Source organism: Danio rerio, chromosome 9, assembly GCF_049306965.1.
Source record: "Danio rerio strain Tuebingen ecotype United States chromosome 9, GRCz12tu, whole genome shotgun sequence".
Classification (NCBI taxonomy): domain Eukaryota; kingdom Metazoa; phylum Chordata; class Actinopteri; order Cypriniformes; family Danionidae; genus Danio; species Danio rerio.
Genome location: NC_133184.1, coordinates 31513383 through 31535492, shown reverse-complemented (window position 1 = coordinate 31535492; position 22110 = coordinate 31513383). Strand labels below are relative to the sequence as shown.

The following is a 22110-nucleotide window of genomic DNA, read 5'->3' as shown; positions in this document are numbered from 1 at the left end:
ATAGGTGAATGGAGGAGACATAGCTGCTGAGAGTAATTGAGCTCAAGTACATTAAATGAAAAGCAAATGAAAAGCGTCTTAAAGGGGGTAAGAACATTTAATTGGTCAAGATTTGATGAGAAACTGAAGTATGAGGTGATGTGAATAAAACTACTAATCCATTTAGGCGAAAGTGACAAACTACAAGCTTTACATGTTTACGTATATCGTTTCATATCTTCTAAACGTGAATTTTGCCACTGTTTTAGAGCAAATTTGCTTAAAGATATCTTAAAACGAATAATACTTATTCTAAATTTTAAAAAAAATGTCATTTTAATTTCATAGGACCTTTAAACTATTAAAAATTTTAACAAACTCACTTTTTTTAACTTTTCAAGGTTAAAGTTATTAGAAAAATCAAGGTCCCACAATGCAATTCAAAGCATAAATAAACGTGGAAGAACAAAAAATAGAATCACAAAATAAAAAAACTGCTAATTTATGGATAATTCTTACAGTGTAGCATGTCTGGAATTTTATTTAACTAATTACACACTGTGGATTTTGTAAAAATAATTAAAATATTTATTTTCTTCCATATTTTTTTTATTATCTTTTTTCTGTTTATTGCTTTGAATTGCACTGTTGGTTTATTCATTCTCTGACTTTTGGTGTTAAAATATTTAACAAAATTACTTTAATTGACAATTTAAGAAGTTTGAAGTGATATTATTACTAGATTGGTGCTGTAAATTACTGTATACTTGGTAATGAGCTGACAGTGCTTTTTTGTTGCTTCTCTACATGTTATTTCTAATACAGTATAATCTTTCAAACAACTAAAATGTGAGTGTCTTTGTGATCACAAAATTGAAACTGTTAATTAACGGATATTTTACATGATTTATACATTTTCCTTCAGCCAGGGATGTCCCAACTCGGTCCTGGAAAGCCGGTGTCCTGCAGATTTTAGCTCCAACTTGCTTCAACACCAGCAGGAATATTTCTAGATTAGCTGGCCCAGGTGTGTCTGATGGGGTAGGAACTAAACTTTGCAGGACACTGGCCCTCCAGGACCGAATTTGGACACCTCTGGCTTAGTCTCTATTTCAGGGTTGGCCACAGTGGTATGAACCGCCAACTATCCTAGCATATGTTTTACGCTGCAGATGCCCTTCCAGCTTCAACCCAGTATTGGGGAACACCCACACACACTCATTCACTACAAACAATTTAGCTTACCTAATTCATCTCTAGCGCATATCTTTGGACTGCGGGACAAACTGGTGTCCTGACATTTTGTCCCACTCATCAGATTATAATACCAACACTGTATTTGAATGGTTCTGAGATTGGGTTTAGGGATTAGTTAGGGTGATATTACAGCTTTACATCACACTATACTCCAGGTTAAAATTTACACTTGTAGCTAAATCTGATGTGTAGCATATTGCGTCATCAAAATGTGCTACCTACTTTTCGAATGGGAGGCAAATCGACAGCACACCGGAACACCCAGAGGAAATCCACATGAACACAGGGAAAGCATGCAAACTCCACACAGAAATGCCAACTGTCCCAGCTGGGGCTCAAACTAGTGACCTTCTTGTTGTGAGGCAACAGTGCTAACCACTGAGTCACCGTGCCCCCCTATTTTTCATAATGTGTGGAATTATTTATACAATAATAATGACAGAAAGTCAAAAGGGTGTTTAAAATGGTCAACTCTTTTCCTTTGAGTGAATCCATGCACCAGACTCTTTTGTTCCTCTTTGTTAATGAATATTTCAGACAAATTTTGGATCAGTAGCCTTGCACATAGTGTTCCTCTGTGATCGCACCCATCATTTGTTCTAGCACTTTAAAGAGAGATGAATACACAAAATCATTACTGCATATCTCTTTCTTTATTTATGACCTCTTTGTTAACCAATTTAATTAGCTCTCTTAAAATGTTACACGGACAGATTTAGTTTTAACAGTCATGTGTCTGTTAAAAACAACTGAGCTTTTTAAATACTCATGAAAGGAGATATAAAGAGGGGGAAAGTGCTTATTCTGTTAGAAATGGTCCGGGTTTCCTTTGAAAACAGGCTTCTATAACCTCTCAGTTGTGTGAGTTATGTGGACGTTGTGCACAGACAGCAAACAGAGATTAAAATGGATTTCAAATGTGAACACAGAACTCAGGTGATTGAGTGGCTTCGAGGGAAGGCACAGAAATCAGATAAAATATGAAGAAGTCATACTTTAATATGATTTGACCAAGAGAGAAGCGCTTAAAGATTGCATCTCTATGAGCTTTGTCTTGCACATATGCATATATATGGAGAAAGTAAAAAGTATGTATGATTTTCTGAGAAATTAAACGTTGCAGATTGTACAAATTACTGCTGGAAATAGATGGAGAGGAGGAAGTTAATTACAAAAACACAGAAGCTTACATATCTGAGAACCATTTGTCATTTTCACTACATATGCGTAGATAATGAAACGATATGTATAATGAACATAAAGAAATATTATGTACTGCTGTAATATATTCCGATTTTTAATTATAATATTGCATTATTCATATTAAATTACACTATTCATATATATCCATTAAATATTTATTGCATGTTGTAATACAATAGTAATGTATGTCTGTATGTCAAATAATGCATGCATTTCAGTTGGATGGAAAATACTTTGATTATGGCCAACTGTAAATTAAATGGGATGCTGTTTAAGATTCATGTGCTTAAAGGGAATAGTTCACACTCCCAAAAAATAAAAGAAAAAATAAATGAAGCGTATTTACTTGGCCTCAGGCCATCCAAGTGTTTTTTTTTTTCATCAGATAAAACATTTAACACAAAATTTTCACTTTGGATGAACTATCCCTTTAATGTTTTCCCTCCATGTGTTATATATAAAAACTGAATTTAAAGTCAGTGTTTTGTTTTTAATGGTACCTAAGACATTTTAGAAATTCCAGTATTTTGACAGCAGTTGAACTCTATGAACATCTAGACAGATTTGTATGTTTTTTGTCCTTTGGAGCTACCCGCTCTCAAAAATCGAGTGACAAAAGCTGTCACTGGGGCAGTACCTTTTCGAAAGGAACACTTTAATACCAATCTTGGGTGCCTTTTTCCAAAAAACGACATAACCTGTGGCTGAATTATCATAGTACGATGCATCATTTGAGAAAAGAACGATGTTGTTATGAGTGTTTTTTTTAAAGCGGTAGCTGCTTTGTCAGAGATCCATCACTTAAACCAAGTTAGTTATAACATGAAATGTCTACATGATGCTCTAAACGGGGTGAAGTAACAACTTCTTTAGAGAAAAAAAAAATCTTTTTTTTTTTGCAAATTAAATTGTTTTACACGCAAATGCATTAAAAAAAATCCAATATTAGTTGTAATAAAAACATACACTTGCTTTCCCTATTTAAAAAAAAAAAAAAAAAATATATATATATATATATATATATATATATATATATATATATATATATATATATATATATATATATAAAGGGCACATATAGGGCCTATGTTTCTTTTCCAAATGTTATTAAGAATAATCCGTATTCTATTCTAAAACATAAAAACCATTTAGCTAACACACTAATCTTATATATAAATTATATAAATTGTTAGGCTAATGGTCGTAATTTACAGTAGGGCATTTGTTAAGAAAAGAAAAAAAATGCAAGTTAAAAAAATAAATAAAATAATAATAATAACAATAATTACAATTTGACACATCCACTGCAGAAATATTCTGCCCATGTCATAAAGGCCTACAGTACAGATGCATTTCTTAATAAATAACCTACTATAAATTAAAATCATTAGCATATGCTATATATATATGCGCCACTGTTGTGTTTAAAATGGCATAAACGTTTTCAACAAAAAAAAATTAACTGTAAAAATACTTTGAAAGCAAATGACACCTAAGAGAGATGACTTTAATGGGTTTTTTAATCATTCCAAGTAAATGTTGGGATGCTCGAAATGAGTAGGGCATAGGGCGGATAACTGGGAATAAAACAATCAGAAACTATGCTTCTAACTTCAGCTCTAGAGGTGGAATTGGAAACGTTTGCCACACAGTTTACAAATAATTGTTGGATTGATAGATTTGGGAAATGGCAAATCAACAAACTATGTTTGTAACGACGGAGCTTGCCACCTTAGTTGGCTAACAATGGTTTTTGGAAACGCACACCAGGTCCACATTTGTACATTAAAGGTACATATATATAACTAAAAAGTACAGTTGTGTTCTGCATAATATCTTAAACTTACAAAAGTATACCCTTCAGGTCCAAAAATGTTCTTTTAAGATACCAACATGCACCTGTAAGGTAAATAAGTGTACTTTTTGAAAAGGTACCGCCCCAGTGACAGCTTTTGTACCCTTGTGTGCAGGATGCTATACAGTGGTGTAAAGTAACAAATTACAAATACTCAAATTTCTGTAGTTTTCTCAGAAATATACCAAGTAGTTTTAAGGTATGTACTTTTACTGGAGTACTGTATCAATTCTTTTACTCCACTACTTTCCTTCAACCAGCAGCCACTACTTTATTATTTCCTGTCTATGGTGATTAGAATAATCCGTTCCGCGATTCCTGTCCAATCAAATCGCACATAGAAAGTAAATCGCATCGTACTGAACAACCTTAAGACATGAAGCAAACTGTTAGGAAGCATTCAAAGTGTCCAAGTAGATACTTTACACGCAATCACCCAGAGACTGTTTAGACTGAATGTCACAGATATGGCCTTAAACAATAACTAATTCACAACAGAATGTTACATTTACATATACATACCCAAATTAAATATTGACGCATCAACCTTTCCCAGGGTAATACTTACTACTCGCTCCTCTTTTAAAAGGGCTACCCTTTACTCATACTTTGAGTAATATTTACAACAGATACTCTACTTGTACTACATTTTTGGACACGTAATGGTACTTTTACTTGACTACGATGTTTCACCACTGTTCCTACAATTGTACTAAAGCCATGACAAAATGTGTAATTGCACATATTAGAAAACATTATTAACCATCATCTCTCAGTATAATCTAGAATTGAACACAAATGCAGTGTGTGTTAGCTGGTGGGCAGCTTGTTGTTCTGAGTAATTTTTAGCGAGCTGAAATCAATCATGCTAATAAGAATGAATGACGTTTAGTCTGAGTGATGCTGTGTGGTCAGTATATGAACAATAGGATTTGCACATTTCAGAATAAAATGTGAGTGTGCTTGTGGGTGGTTGCTATTCTGATGTTTTTTTTTTTTTTCTTAGTTTGTTGCTATGTGGTTGCTAAGGTGTCCTGAGAGGTGTTTTAAAGCAAAACCCCCCTGGAAGCCATGGTTTACTGTGAGTTTTAGACCAGATGAGTGATGTAGTTAGACGTGACACAGAGCAGAAGCAGTTTACATGTACCTGGCAAGGTTTCATAAAATAAGCACTCATAAATTTATAGCCGTGTCTCATTTTCAAAGGCTGCACCCCCTGGAGATGCATTTGTCTGCTGCTTACGTCATTGAAGCTGTCTCGTTTAGAAAAAAAGCATTACACTGCAGTGAAATTACAGTAATTTACACCTCTCTAGAATTAGTCAATTTTATTGTGCTTACTTTACTTAAATGGGGGATATTTTTGACATATATGGGCGACAGGATGCACCTCTGGAGACCGCAGCCTTTAAATTGAGACAAAGGCATTGGTAACAGAGTAATCTTCAGGAATGTGTTGCAGAATGACTGCTATGCAGGACACTGATGAAAATGATTGTGATGTGATGAGGTCACAGGAGTGTGCTTTTAATGAAAACTTCCTGAGTTTAATGTTAGCCCTCATAATCCATCTGCATCCATTTTCATTTTCATTATTTTGAATAGTTAAGAGTTAACAGTATTAACCCCTGTGGAATGATTGGCATTTAATTAAATCTGTTGACGCAATGTTGCTCAAAATTTGTGCAGATTTACGAAAGCTACATAGTTATTTCTAACAATATAACATAAATGTTACTCTGAACAAAACACAAACAAAATACATTTTGCTTCCATAAATAGGTGTACTTTGTGGTACATCTTGTCAACCTAGAATTATAAGGTTCTATCTGACATTTTTGTCAAAATTGAGTTATTGACATATTCGAATTAAATAACAACTTATTTACATTATATGATGTTGTTTACATTTGAAGACTTTTAATTTAAAAAACAAATGGTACACACAGTGTTTGCTATAGAATGCAAACACTTTGAAGCTCAATATGTCAAAATCATTCAGAATGCAGATAGAACCTTATAAATCCAAGTTGACGATTTGTGTGTATCAATAAACCAACCTAACTAGATATTTGTATCAATATACCTTTATAGATCATTTAATAACAGGTATTTTGACAGATTGAAAGGACGTATAATGCAAAAATCAGCTAATGAGAGTTTTCAACACAGTTGTGTGGCAACAGTCTGTGCATATAGTCAACCTCTAATGGTTTAAATATAATAATTGTATTTTTTCTAATCAGTGTTTTGAAAAGCAGTCTGCGGAAACACTTTAATTGATTTTTCTTTTCCTTTGTCATCAAAGGGGGAAGTCCTGCCCATTAATGATGATCTGTACCTCATTAGCATGGAAGGTTAGTCTTATAAACACGCTTGGAATTTAGTATGGTAATGAATATGTACATGGTAATGTTGATGTATTTGGTCTTGGCAGTATAGATCTGTTATGCTGCTGCTGCTGCTCAGACATGCTGTCTGAGAATATAACATGCTGCTACTGCAAACATAGTATACATTTAAACACCCTTGGCATTTCTAAGCACAGGTGGAGCTGGGGCAGAGAAGGGTCTTCGAAAACTTGCCGCAGTTTAAACAGCGTAGTATGACGCGTAGCTTTTAAACTGATGAAAAGAAAGTTCATTGGCTACCAAGGTGTGAGCATCCAATCTACTGCAGTTGTAGTTTATGACATAGGAACAGACTTGGTGACCTATCAGTCTGCATGTGCAGAAAGTTTCATGCCTGAAATTCACTTATTTTTAGGGTCCTAGTGCATTTTAAAATTTAAAAGGGTGGTCCACATTGAATTTTCACGGCTTGGCTGTGTTTATAAGATGTAAAGCAATGTGTGCTCATGCTTCATTTGTAGAAAATCATGTTATTTTTTCATATATCTTGCTTTTATTCTATACACTACTCAGCTGACATGAAAACAACTGTCATATTTCCCAGTTCCTCTGAAAGGCCTGCCCTCAAGAGGCTTTGATTGGTCAGCTAACATAATGTGCTGTGATTCGTGAATTGACTCCACGTCACCGTGTGAAACCCCTACAAGCACGTGCTTTTGCACTGTGTAAACAACCGTATCAGTTTGATCCTGAATCAGACAGAGAATGAAATGGACACAGCTGAACCTCATGCCTGCTCTCTAAAATAAAATCTGACAAGTGTCTTTCACACACATTCAGAATAAACATGTGTAAGTTTTATTAAACTTTCACATATCATTTTCGTGTTTGTTATTTGAGATATAGAACACAGGGAAAGCGGCTTACTTAAAGAGACACTGCAGCGCTGCGGAAGATTGTGGGTGTTTACAGCGGTTTGACTGATGAATATGAATTTATAGCTAAATTGTTAGCGGTGCCAAACAGCATTTCCTGTTGTTTACATCCTTGTTTACATCCTTGCTACAACATGCCGTTAATGCTAGATACTGTACATGTAGTTGATCAGTTTTAACAATTGAAAATACTTACAGGTTGTGGCTCACAAACGACAGCTTCGTCAGGTGGAGGAGTTTTAACTGAATCGAGCACTGAACTGGAAGAGATTCTGGAAGCTATCCTTTGTCAAATGCTAGCTATAACTTTTTTATAATTCTCTGCAGCATAATTCAAATGAACTTGTAAGCACTTCTCTTTTTGTATCGTGTCCTTTTGGAGCCCAATTCCATTTTAGCTTTCTCTGCTATAAAATTACAGTGACTCTGGCCACGCCCCTTTCCTGTGTGGGGTATATGCACATGGTAATTGCGCGTAACTGGAAGCCCTTGTGATCTCACTAGCCCAGATGAATTTTTTTGTTGCCCTCAATCTTTGTTTACTGTAGGCTTTGCTAAGCTAACTCTGTAAAAGTTAATGTCTCCCTTTGCATTGAACTTTTAGCATCTTACAATCAGAGATGTAGTTTGTTCACACAGCTACATTACACATCAACTAAAGTTTCAAATATGATATCGTAGTGGAAAACGCCCTTTAGATTTTTTTTTAAATTATATCTATCACTAATCAAATTGAAGCTGAATGCATTGTTAAGGTTAAAAAAAAAAGTATTTTCAGTTTTTTTACCATGTTGCTATGGTGATGCTATGATGTTCTGGATGGTTGCTGCTAGGTTGTTATTTACTAACCCAGCTCAAATCAGACATATTTGTACAGTATTGTTCAAGCTAAGTGTAACAGAGTTATTTTGGTAATATTATTTTCACTCAAAATCCTTTTTTCTATTGAGTATAACTTTAATTTACTTCATTTGATATTATTATATATTATTTTATCGTTTTGAGTTCATGCTTGTATGTGACTTTCAGGACCTGTTCAAGTGTACTGTCACTTTAAGAGTGTATACTCGTTTGTGTGCGCGCTCATCGCTCTCTCAGTTCACTTCCTTCTGAGCTGAGAGAAGGTTGTCTCGTGGTTAATGGAGACATTAAACGGTAATATTATTGACGGTTGATTGTATATTTTAAATCTAAAATGTTTGTTGCTTCGCTAAACATACTCTGTGATGTGGAAATATGAAACTGTGGTTCTAAATGGTTGTGATTGAGATCGTTTGCATTTGTGAGTGAGATTAGCACATATTAGCATGCTGTAATTACTCCTCGTGTGCCAACAGGTTGTTTAATGAAGATCATAATCACAGAATGCATGTTTTCAACACATTTTCTATTTGTGCAGGTATGTTTTTGTATTGTTGGTAGTTTTTGTGATTTCATGTCATTAATATTAATTTAGTCTTATGTTAAGCAGATTAGTTTAATACATGTTCTTTCAAGAAATCGCTATCGCAGTTCACTTCCTTCTGAGCTGAGAGAAGGTTGTCTCGTGGTTAATGGAGACATTAAACGGTTGTTTAATGAAGATCATAATCACAGAATGCATGTTTTCAACACATTTTCTATTTGTGCAGAAAATAAAGACAGTGCCAAGCGGTAAGAGGTTTGGAGTCCTTTATTGAAAAACAACAACACAACGCAGAACGGATTCCACTCGTGTGGGACCCGTTACAATGGTGCCGTGACCTTTTAAGGATCCATCTGAAGACCGACGTCTGCTCGCTCGCCGTGGAAGCTGCATGGACTGGTTTTAGGTACTTTTCAAAGACAAAAGGACTATTTTATATAAAGTGAGGTGGACTATATACATTTTTTTTCTCTCACAGAAGACATTTTCGAACTGATTTCAGACTCTTAAAATATACATTTGCTGACTGGTTACTGTTATTGATTGCCATTGTTCAGTACAATATTTCAGTTCATTTATTGATTTAAATTTGAAGATAATTAATTGGTACAATACAGCAATATGGCAGAAGGCGTTAATAGCTTTGCTGAAGAGATGAAGGACAATGAGGTGTTTGACCAAAGTATCCAGTTTGGTAGGGGAAGGGGTTTTTTCAGAATACCTTCTGAACCTAGGATGCCAGGGCCTACTAGCAGAGCATTTGATACACCTGTTCTGACTTCTACAAGATATGTTGATCGTGCCATGCCATCTCCAATTAACCAAAATTCAGATTTGAGTTCACTCATCAGTGAAATAGCTGAAAAAGTAGGACAGTCTATTACTGCTCAGCTACGTTCTGATAACAGTACAAACCGTAGTAATTCTGAACAGCCAGCTGAGATGACACTGTCTAATGTCAAACTAGTGATGCAGTCAGATGTAAAAGAGCCACCAATATTTAGGGGCGATGGTTCAGATAAATTAACTGTACAAGAGTGGGAAAATATTATGTCCCTGTACCTGAGAAAACGTGCTATTCCGACTGATGAGCAGTCACAAGAAATATTGGATAGGCTAATGGGGAAAGCAGGTGATGTAGTGAAAATTAAATTGCGTAATAACACATCTGCTGACTGCACCAGTAAACCTCGCTTGATCTTTGACATTTTAAAACAGCATTTCAGCACCATCTCCTATTCTAGTATGCCCCTAGCCGATTTTTACAATACTTTACCGATGCCATCTGAAGATGCAATGGAGTATTGGATCAGGCTGAACAAGACAATGGATGTTGCCAAGGAATGCCTGGAGAGACAAGGTCGGCGCGTTTGTGATCCAAGTCATGAAATCAGCATGATGTTTATCAAGCACTGCCCAGATAAGTCTCTTTCTAATGTCTTCAAATTCAAATCAGCAGAGAAATGGTCAGCTGGTGAGATACAGGAGAGACTTGATGAACATATGCAAGAGAGGAAAGCTAGGACCTTCACTAATTTACACAGTTTGAATATAACTGAACATAGAGCTTGCACTCAGAGTCCTGATGTTGTTGAGACAGTTGCTTCTAACTCTCCTTTGTCCATTCCACCTTCTCCTATGGTGCAGTCTGGCAGTGACAGTGCTTGCATGAAAAGTCTAGTGAGTCTATTGGACCGTCTTGTCACTCAACAGACCCAATTTCAAGTTAGCCCACATCATCAAGCTACAACATTTCAGACTTACCGCAAACCATGCAGGGTTTGTAGATCTTTGGATCATTCAACGGTGTCACATTGTAGACAGGATAACAGATGTCTGAAGTGTTTAACTCCTGGACACTGGAAAAAGGACTGCCCTCAGCGAGCTGATCGTAACCAGCATCAATTGGAAAGTGGGGCTGGCAGACCACCTAACCAGTTAAACTATTGAACCCGCATTATGGAAGGGGTGATGTGGGTATGGATACTAAATACCTTCATGAAGAATGCGATCTTGCCCAGCTCTATGAGAAAAACTGTAATAGTGCTCCTAGAGGGACCAAGATAGTTGTACAATCTAGTCAGAAAGTCGAAGCCTTCAGTAGCCTTTTCTATGTTCCTGTTCGTGTCAATGGCCACGTTATTCTTAACGGAATGATTGATTCCGGTTCTATGGCATGCACAATCAGTAAACATGCTGTGGAGAAAATTAGTTCTGCAGGCATTTTGCCTGAAAAAAAGCATTCAGAAGAAAAGATTGTCTTGATCGGCTGTGGAGGTCAGCAAACCCAGCCTGATGGTTTCTATGATTTGGAGATCCAGTTCTTTGACACTCGGTGTGTTGCACCTTGCTTGGTCGTGCCTGGCCAGCGTGATGATCTTATTCTGGGCTCTAATATCATTAAACACTTAATTCATGAGCTGAAGAACAACAATGATTATTGGGACATTGCTTCTAGACCTGACAATAAGTTTGATGAAGACGTTCAGCAGTTCTTGTCAATGTTTACGGGTGTTGAGCGTTGGAAAGGAGACACTGTTCCTGACAAAATAGGCACTGTCAAACTCACTCAAGCGGTGGTACTTTTACCAAAGCATGAACATTTGGTCTGGGGCCGTTTGCCATCTAATGTGCCCATGTCGCCAGGCAGCACAGTGATCGTTGAGCCGACCAATTCAAAAGCTATGCCTCGAGACATTCTAGTTGGTCGTCTTGTTGTACCACTTTGGGGTGACAGGTGGGTGCCTATGACAGTTATGAATCCGACAAATAAAGTGATCACATTGAAGAGGAACAGCAAAATGGCTGATGTGTTTCCATGTATTGCATCTGAAGATTTTGAGATTTTTCAGGGACTGCACATTACTCTAGTGGAAAACAAGTCAGATGATTCATGTAATTCCTGTGCAGCTGACCACATTGACAAAAATCTGCTGAACCTGGGTCTTGAGGAAATTGACGTCAACTGGAGTCAGATAAGTGATGATTGTAAATCTCAACTTACCCAGTTACTAGCTGATTACCAAGACATCTTCTCCAAGCATCCATTGGACTGTGGTGAAGCCACTGGATATGTGCACCGAATACGACTGACGGATAATCGACCCTTTCGATTGCCTTATAGGCGAGTACCTCCTGCCCACTATGAAAAATTAAGGCAAGTTCTCACTGACATGGAAGAAAAAGGTATCATCAGGAAGTCTTCAAGTGAGTACGCATCACCATTAGTGATGGTGTGGAAAAAGGATGGTGGATTGCGTATTTGCACAGACTTCAGGTGGTTAAATGCCAGAACTATGAAAGACGCACACCCCTTGCCTCACCAGGCTGACTGTCTGGCTGCGCTTGGAGGAAACTGCTTCTTCAGCACTATGGACCTCACGTCAGGGTTTTATAATATTCCAATGAGTGAGGAGGACAAAAAATATACGGCTTTTACTACACCGCTAGGCCTTCATGAATATAATCGAATGCCTCAGGGGCTTTGTAATAGTCCAGCCTCCTTCATGAGAATGATGCTTGGGATCTTCGGAGACTTGAACTTTTCAAAGCTTCTATGTTACCTTGATGATCTCCTTGTTTTTGCACCATCTGAAAGTGAGGCTCTGTCCAGGCTGCGTACAGTGTTTGATAGACTGAGGGAGAACAATCTGAAACTTTCACCTAAAAAATGTCATCTACTTCAAAGTCAAGTAAGATTCCTTGGCCATATCATTGACAGTGGAGGTGTGTCAGTTGATCCAGCAAAAGTGGAGGTCATCACAAGGATGACTGCTCATGATCTGATGGATAATGATGGCTGCACACCGTCTGTCAAAAGGATTAAGTCTTTTCTTGGCATGGTATTTTATTACCAACACTTTATTCCAAACTGCTCATCTATCTCTAAACCTCTTTTCGGCCTTACAGCTGGACAGAAAAGAAGAGGAAAATTGTCTAAGGAAAGGAAGTTTCAAGGCACTTACCGTAAACTTACCCCTGCAGATTGGACTACAGAGTGCCAGGTCGCTTTTGACAAACTTAAGACTGCTTTACTGGAGTGTGTCATGCTTGCACATCCTGACTTCAATGAGCCCTTCATTCTTTCTGTTGATGCTTCATTGGACGGGCTAGGGGCTGTATTGTCCCAAGTGCCAAAAGGTGAACTACAAGCCAGACCCATTGCTTTTGCAAGCAAGACCCTCAGTACATCGCAGCGCAGATATCCTGCTCATAGACTAGAATTTATGGCTCTGAAGTGGAGTGTATGTGAGAAGTTCAGCCATTGGCTGAAAGGCCACAAATTTACCATCTGGACGGATAATAACCCTCTCACATATATTCTGACTAAGCCAAAACTTGATGCTTATGAGTTGAGATGGGTTTCCAAACTGGCGGCATACACTTTTGACCTGAAACATTTGCCCGGAAAAGCTAATGTTGTGGCGGACACCTTGAGTCGCGACCCTTTTGTTGAGCCAATTGGACGGAGACTGTTGAATGAGCCGTATTCTTACTTGATGCAGGAGGCCAGTGGGATAGGCGAAGATTCCGTTCACGATGTTTTCAGGGTCAGTAGCCATATTCAGCCAAATCAGCCCATGGAGTGTCTTTCGCAAAGTGTTGACTACAACGTGGATGAAGTCAAAGCTCTTTGTCAGTCACACTGCAGTTGGACAGACGGAGCAGAGTCAAGAGCCCTTCATTTAGTCCATCATGTTCAGATGATATCGGGTTGTCAGGAGACTTTACCAGTGCTCTCTGCCCAGGAGCTCAAGGACAGTCAACAGGAAGATCTGACTATATCCAAGGTGTTGTCATTCTTGATTAGACAGAGACGTCCATCAAGAAGAGAAAGGCATGGTGCAAGTGCTCAAGTAATAAGACTGTTGAAGCAGTGGAGTAAGTTGGAAGTTAGAGATGATGTGTTATATAGAGTGACGAAAGACCCTTTGACTAAGAGGAAAAGATTACAGTATGTACTGCCTGATAGTCTGAGGAACAAAGCTCTGTCTGGTATCCATGATCTCGCAGGCCACCAAGGGCAGGACCGTACTATTTCACTTGCAAGACAACGCTTTTATTGGCCTGATATGGAAAAGAATATCAGAGAATATGTTCAATGCTGTCGAAGGTGTGTCCTTGCAAAGTCACCAGAACCTGCTGCTCGTGCCCCTTTGGAGAATATCAAGAGCACAGCCCCGATGGAGTTGGTGTGCATAGATTTTTGGTCAGCAGAAAATAGCAAACAATGTTCGGTGGATGTCCTCGTAGTTACTGACCACTTCACCAAGCTTGCTCATGCATTCCCTTGCGCTAATCAAACAGCAAAGCAAGTTGCAAAAAAGCTTTGGGACAATGTGTTTTGCATCTACGGGTTTCCAGAACGCATACACTCTGACCAGGGCACAAATTTTGAGAGTAACCTCATAGCAGAGCTTCTTCGTCTGGCTGGTGTCGCAAAATCTCACACAACAGCTTACCACCCAATGGGCAATGGTGGCACGGAGCGCTTCAACAGAACCTTGGGTAATTTGCTTCGATCGCTCCCTTTAAAAGAGAAATGTCAATGGCCACAACAGATCCAAACTCTCACATTTGCTTACAATGCAACTATTCACGAAACTACAGGTTATGCACCTTTCTTTTTGATGTTTGGCCGCATACCCAGACTTCCGGTTGACATCATGTTCAATCAAGTACTCGATAACCCCGACATTGCTGATTACGACTCTTATGTCAAGTCTTTACTGTGCTGCTTGAAAAATGCTATGGATATCGCTCAAAAGCATTCCTCTGTCGAGCAAAGACATCAGGCTAATCAGTACAACAAGCGTGTTAGAGGAACTCACTTGTCGGTGGGGGATAGAGTATTGGTGGCTAATAAATCAGAAAGAGGCAAAAGGAAGTTGGCCGACAAATGGGAAGACGGAGTGTTTACTGTTGTTGAAGTGAATCCTGACATTCATGTTTATAGGATAAGGGATGCATCAGGCCGCACTAAAGTTGTGCATAGGAATCTTTTACTGGAAGTGAATTTCTTGCCAATTGTTGGAATTGATAAAGAGCAAAGTACCAGTGAAAATAATCAGCCACTGATCATTGTGGAGTCTGATCAGAATGGAGCAGATCAGGACTCAAGCGAAGACTTGTCTGCTGTTTCGTTCACTGAGAGCTCAATTCAATCTTCCTCTGACTATCCTTACCCACTTCCTGTTTGTGAATCAGACCGCAACCCTGTGGTTCATGTGACTTTACCTGTAGATTTAGAAAACTCTCATGATTTGGATGAGGTAGACACAGTGGATGCAGATATCCATCAATCTCCTGGTGCTGCCAATGAGTTGCCTACAAATGAGAAACATGAACAAGATTCAAATGAAATTGCACAATACTTACCTGGCTCTCCTGACTTACTGTGCAGTGATCCATCGTTGAGAGGTGCTGAAAATGCTGATCTTGTCAAGCCTGTTAGAACGAGAGTTGGAAGGATAGTTAAATCTGTAAACAGATTGATTGAATCTATGGTGCAGATGCCAGTTTCAAAAGTTCAAGTTGTTTAAATTGAGAATTCATTTTGAAGTCTTAATAATTTAATGTACTGACATTGTTTGTGACAAGTCAAGTTTAATAGAGCCAAGTGCTGTGTGGTGTATTAGGCATCACATTAACTTAAAGGGAATTTGAGACTTGATCAACCTCTTGTTTTCCTTAACCTTGAAATTGAGGTAACTTTTATGTTGGTTTCGTGAATTAGATTTGCGAGTCACTTGTGCTAGTATCGTGTTCACTGGGAATGTCTTTTTGGTACATTGAAAGATTTTGATGAAAATAAGGAGGGGTGAATGTAACAGAGTTATTTTGGTAATATTATTTTCACTCAAAATCCTTTTTTCTATTGAGTATAACTTTAATTTACTTCATTTGATATTATTATATATTATTTTATCGTTTTGAGTTCATGCTTGTATGTGACTTTCAGGACCTGTTCAAGTGTACTGTCACTTTAAGAGTGTATACTCGTTTGTGTGCGCGCTCATCGCTCTCTCAGTTCACTTCCTTCTGAGCTGAGAGAAGGTTGTCTCGTGGTTAATGGAGACATTAAACGGTAATATTATTGACGGTTGATTGTATATTTTAAATCTAAAATGTTTGTTGCTTCGCTAAACATACTCTGTGATGTGGAAATATGAAACTGTGGTTCTAAATGGTTGTGATTGAGATCGTTTGCATTTGTGAGTGAGATTAGCACATATTAGCATGCTGTAATTACTCCTCGTGTGCCAACAGGTTGTTTAATGAAGATCATAATCACAGAATGCATGTTTTCAACACATTTTCTATTTGTGCAGGTATGTTTTTGTATTGTTGGTAGTTTTTGTGATTTCATGTCATTAATATTAATTTAGTCTTATGTTAAGCAGATTAGTTTAATACATGTTCTTTCAAGAAATCGCTATCGCAGTTCACTTCCTTCTGAGCTGAGAGAAGGTTGTCTCGTGGTTAATGGAGACATTAAACGGTTGTTTAATGAAGATCATAATCACAGAATGCATGTTTTCAACACATTTTCTATTTGTGCAGAAAATAAAGACAGTGCCAAGCGGTAAGAGGTTTGGAGTCCTTTATTGAAAAACAACAACACAACGCAGAACGGATTCCACTCGTGTGGGACCCGTTACATAAGCCACTTCAGCATTTTTTTTTCACCTGAAAATGATTTAAAGAGTGTTTACTATGAGAGTAAGATGTTTAAAAAAGCACTTGTCAAACACGCCCTCTATTGTTCTAAAAAAAAGTCGTCCTACCCCGGACTTATGCCATTGGTTAAGTGTGAAGTTGAAATGTTGGGCCGCTGAAGCAAACAGAGCAATGTTTGACAGCGTCAGCGTGTTTACCATCCTCGGGAAGTCAGTCTTCTGGGTTTTAACATCGACAAAATTACACACTTCACCTTTAAATCCTGTTCTTGGCAGAGAAGATGTGAATGCAGGTCTGGACGTGGGAAGCTGCTGCTTGTATGTTGCCCATATGACATGTGCGGTTTCTCTCTGTGTCTCCGTCAGGCTGGAGAGGAAGATGACAGCTCTCAACCCAGTGCTGTTCCTGCTCTGCGGCGTCTCTGTGTCTCTGTCTCTGAAGGTGGTGTCAAAAAGAGGCTCAGGTATGTCCAATTCCTGTCTGTCTCTCTCTCTCTCTCTCTCTCTCTCATTACTCACTGAGGGCTCGCACTTCGCATTAAAGTGTAACATCAAATATTATTTCACGGCGTAATGAAAGCTGCCGTGCTAAACCGCTCTCGTGGGCCATGTGACTGTACATATTAAAGCTTAATTTAATGCAGCATTGACGGTGAAGGTCACTCTTGTGTGCTCAGACAGTGAAATAGTGCGTGTGAGAGAGAGAGAGTCTGTGTGTGTGTGTGTGTGTGTGTGTGTGTGTGTGTGTGTGTGTGTGTGTGTGTGTGTGTGTGTGTGTGTGTGTGTGTGTGTGTGTGTGTGTGTGTGTGAGTGTGCGCGCGTGTGTGTGTCTGTGTGTGTGTGTTTTTCTTTACGCACAAGTAGGCATGTGCATAATCGCCAAACTCCACATACACACACTAACAAGAACACATGTAAACACACACACATACAATTTGCAACAGAGAACAGGTTGGGAAGAGAGCAGTGCCAGCCCATCTGTCAGAGGTGATACTCTAATGTGTGTGAGGGAGGGAGCGTGTGTGTGGGGGTGTGGGTGTTTAAGGGAGCGCGAATTGTGTGTGTGTGTGTGTGTGTGTGTGTGTGTGTGTGTGTGTGTGTGTGTGTGTGTGTGTGTCTGACTGGGAAAAAGCGCACAAAATGTGAGCCAAGACCACCATGTACTCCAGATAATTAGGTGCAGGGAGGTGTTGTGAGTTCAGCTGCAGTTTGATGTTCCTCAGGACCAAAAATTTGTATTTCCTGTTATCTCGCTTTTCTCCTGGAGCATAATGGCGACAAAAGAAGAGATGCTCATTTGCTGAAACTTGAGGCATTCAGTGAAAATGAGCTAAACGTGTGAACCCTATTTCAGCGTCGGATAAAGAAATGCTTATTATATACAGTCTGATGGAAAGAGACGGGAGTCTTTTAAGGACAGCTTCGCTACCTTAGAGTCAGCATGAAATGGCATTCATAACCCATTATACTTGTGTAAGGATGCATATTTTCCGAATGAAACGGGATATTTAAGCAGAGAAACTGTTGAGCGTGGGTTGATTTTGTTGGTAAGGGTTGTGATTGGGTTGTGAAAAGTGGATGTTATGAATGTCAGAATGGACCGTGATCTGAATGAGTGTTTGCTACAATTGTCCCTAAATGGCTATTTGGTTATTGGATATCCAATCTAGTCCAGCATTATACAAAAGCCTGAAGAGCCTAAGTGAAATCGAGCCACAAGGAAAGTCATTTCAGAGGGGGAATTGTGATTAAAAGGTACCTTTTGGAAAAACGTGCAATGTTGAACTTGAGCAGTGAAAACAGTAAAATATATTTAAAAATAATGCAAATTTAATAATCTAAATACGTTCAACAAACAGTTTATTTACCTTCTGTCTCAGGGCCTGTCATGCTGCTTATTTAAACTACTTATTTAAAATGAGCTGAAATAACTTAATTCTTTAGATTTGTTTCAGACCACTTGATTGTTTTACGTTCAACCTATTTAAATTTGTAAAAACATTCATTCATTCATTCATTTTTCTTCAGGTTAGTCGGGACCTTCTTGCTGTGAGGTGACAGTGCTTACCACTGAGCCTCCTTGTTGCCTGCTACTTGTTTAAACTACTTATTTAAAATGAGCTGAAACAACTTAATTCTTGAGATTTGTTTTGGACCGCTTGATTGTTTTATGTTCAACCTTTTTACATTTCTAAAACCACTGAAAGATTAAAAACATTTTTTCTTGTATCGGTCAAAATATCCTGATTCCTATATATCCTGTTTGTATTTGGATGCCTATAACATTTGTCTTAAATATTTTGGCCAATATTAGCAGTAACTTCATTTTTAAATCTGTTTCATATATAAACACTGTCAAAAGCCAATGTGTTCCTTTACTGGGATAATCATGCACTTGAGGGGTAGGCTAAGGACATCCCCTGACTATCCTATAAAAGATTGATGCTTTTTTGAAAATGTTTGAATTTTCATCCTGTCTGTATTTCAATCTTAGTCCCACAAGATCATGTGAAAGTTTCAGTTCTGTCATCTATTTGTTTGCAGCTCCTTCGAGCTGAATTTGTTTAAATCTAACTACGGTTAAGTTTTAACTTTATACAATTATGTTGGGACAACATTAAATAATTTTGTGTAACCCAGCATTTCATTTACAGAGGGGTTAGTACATTGAAGGTGCAGTATGTAATTGTATGTAAACTAGGTATTGCACTCCTGGTTCAAAACACACACAAGAACAGGTTGCCAGATTGACTCCGCTAATAAAGGCTGATTTACATTGTGTTCTAAATAAAAACAGTGGCACATGATAGAAGGTCTTTTCACTATTAAAAGGAGCTTTTGTCCCAACAAACACCTGAAATTTATATTTTGGAAAGGCTTCTATCTCTTGCAGCTGAACAACAGGATAAACTGACAATTTTTACCTCAGGTACACCTTGTGTGGTTTATACAGAGTTAACTAGGTATTGCATTCCTAGATCCTACATGCAAGTGTAGGTTGCCAGATTGATGACCAACAGGAGCGAGTCTTGAGCCTAAAGGCTGATTTAATCCATGGCTGGCAGGCAATAGAATAAATATTCTCCATATTTAAAGAAGTTTTTGTCCTAACTAAAATTAATAGTTTAGAAATGGCTTCTATTTCTCACAGGTGAACAACAGATAAATGACAATAATTAGCTCAGGTACACCTCATGTGCTTTAATTATAGTTAAATGCTAATAATGTGAGTTTGAACGCCATTTTACATGACATTTATTGCCATACTCCTGAAAGCAGCATCAGATAGTTCACCTCATATTTTGAAAATAAAATACACCATTTTTAAATTGAGCTTTAAAACTGTGACTCAGTACAAAACAACACATGTCAGTGATTCAGCATGAACATTTAATTATGTTAATAAAGGTTTAATAAGTATCAATCAGATTATAAACCTTACCTGTTTGTTGGAGTGCAGTGAGTGTACATATTTTCTGTGATTTTGAACAGCTGTATTTAAAATTTTGTCATGTTGCGTCTGCACAGCCAAATTGCTTATCATTGCAAATCTTCACATGTAGCATGTTGTTAGGACATGGGGTTACAATGTAACCAGCTCACCTAATGTTTATGTTTGTAATATTTCTGTTATTTGCTAAGTATTAACCAACTCACATGGAACTGCTACTGTTCACCGAAGGTCGCCTTCAGTATTGTTTTTCAGATAAACAAGAATGTTTACTTGACATGTGACTTAAATATCTGCAAACATATTGTGGCATTTTTATGCTTTAGAAGAGTCAAAAACAGCAACTTAAAGTTTTACATCTTTGTGTGAACTTACCTTGTCCATTAAAATTGTCCACAGTGCAATTCGGGTGTACTAAAAATACAAGTCTGTCTACATTTCGTCTAAACTGCAACCACACAGCTATATTTATAGCATCACATATTCAAGGTGAAATGAACACTTCATAGGCAGTAAAACATCAACATCTTTTGTTCCTTTTGTTTAAATAATTACGGGGCAGATTATAGTGAATAAAGACTTAGTATTATGCAAGACACTGCACAAGATATGTTATGACCTCGAAACGCTTCTACACGGTTCATGATTTGTAAACTAATCTATTTTAATGTTTGCACCACATACAGTAATCTTCTCTATACAGATGAAGACAAAATTAATAGCCCCCAGTGAAAATGTAATTCTTTTTTTAATATTTCCCAAGTGATGTTTAACTGAGCATTTCCTGTTCTCTTTTTACTTCTGGAGAAAGACTTTTTTTTGGCTGTAAATTAAACCTAAAATATTTTACAAAAAGTAAAAAAGGTTGTAAGGTCAATATTATTAGCCCCTTAAGATATTTTGTTTGGCTACAAAACAAACCACTGTTACCCAACGTCTTGCCTGATTAAACTAACTTGCCTAGTTAAACTAATGGACTTATTTAAGCCTTTATATTGCACTTTTAATCGCATCTTCCAAAATAGCAAATACAATATTATGTATTGTTATCATCAAAAAAGTTATTACAAATTAGTTAATAAAACTAAAATGTTTAAAATGTGTTGAAAAAGGGCTTCTTTTAGTTAAACAGCACTTGGGAAATATTACAATTTCATAGGATGGCTAAAAAGTTAGCCTTCAACAGGAACACTGCTCACGTAGGAGTGCTAAAAACACAAGTCCTAATAAATAAGCTCAAAAAAATATGTAGGATCAAGTTAAAAAGGCATGGTTGCTTCTGTAAGTGTGTTTTTATCTCATGTTTGCCATGGCTAACACTATCCGTGAGCTTTAGCCTAGGGTTAATGTAGGTGAGACGTTATTTTTTTAAGCATGATTGAGTATTAACCTTTTGGTTGTACTCATTTCTGAACCGGCAAGATACGTACAACAAACACAGTCACTTTAAGTTTCAGAGAAGATTAAATAAGCTATTTAGTGCCAGACACCGGACATTAAGTTTTGAGACTGCCATCAAATGTGCTGTCAGCAATGCAATATTGGTTTTTGTGACCATTTTGTATCCACAGGCAGAGTTTTTATGACACTGTGCTGTTTAATAAACACACATCTTCACAAAGGAGAAAGAATTATAGCTTACATTGCCTCTTGTGGATGCGTTCTCTGAAAAGTGCAGCGAAGTGTATGCAGAGCAATGTGTTTTCTGCTTTTGCAGCAATACAGGCAAAGTTTTACAATGTGTCAAGCTTCATGGAGGCATTTTACCATCAGTTATAGTTCCATTGCAGAAGAGTGTTGTTTGCATAAAGCCACAAATAACTTATTTCATAAACGAAGGTTATCTGATAATAAAAGGGTTACTGAAATAATGAGTACAATTTGATTTGTTGTGTGCTTTCAACACACACTGCAAAAAATAACCATCTAAACACAACAAATAAATGAAGGATTTGAGAAGATACAGATTAGAAACATGTCAAATTATCTGCCTGT

At 37.6% G+C, this 22110-nt stretch overlaps 1 protein-coding gene across 15 annotated transcripts in view; it reads left to right on the top strand.

Annotated features, from left to right (window-relative positions):
- Window positions 1–22110, top strand: part of il1rapl1a (interleukin 1 receptor accessory protein-like 1a) — a 269927-nt gene that overhangs the window by 124232 nt on the left and 123585 nt on the right. For 6 of the 15 annotated variants that reach the window (NM_001077576.2, XM_073912166.1, XM_073912163.1 and 3 more), the window contains one exon: window positions 17031–17128. In NM_001077576.2, coding sequence (NP_001071044.2) covers window positions 17044–17128 — 85 coding nt within the window. In that variant the 5' untranslated portion in view covers window positions 17031–17043. Of the gene's footprint in view, window positions 1–9088; window positions 9150–9211; window positions 9392–16013; window positions 16073–16254; window positions 16317–16425; window positions 16487–17030; window positions 17129–22110 lie in introns of those variants that run through there. The other 9 variants (XM_073912170.1, XM_073912165.1, XM_073912168.1 and 6 more) reach the window with 5 other exon arrangements.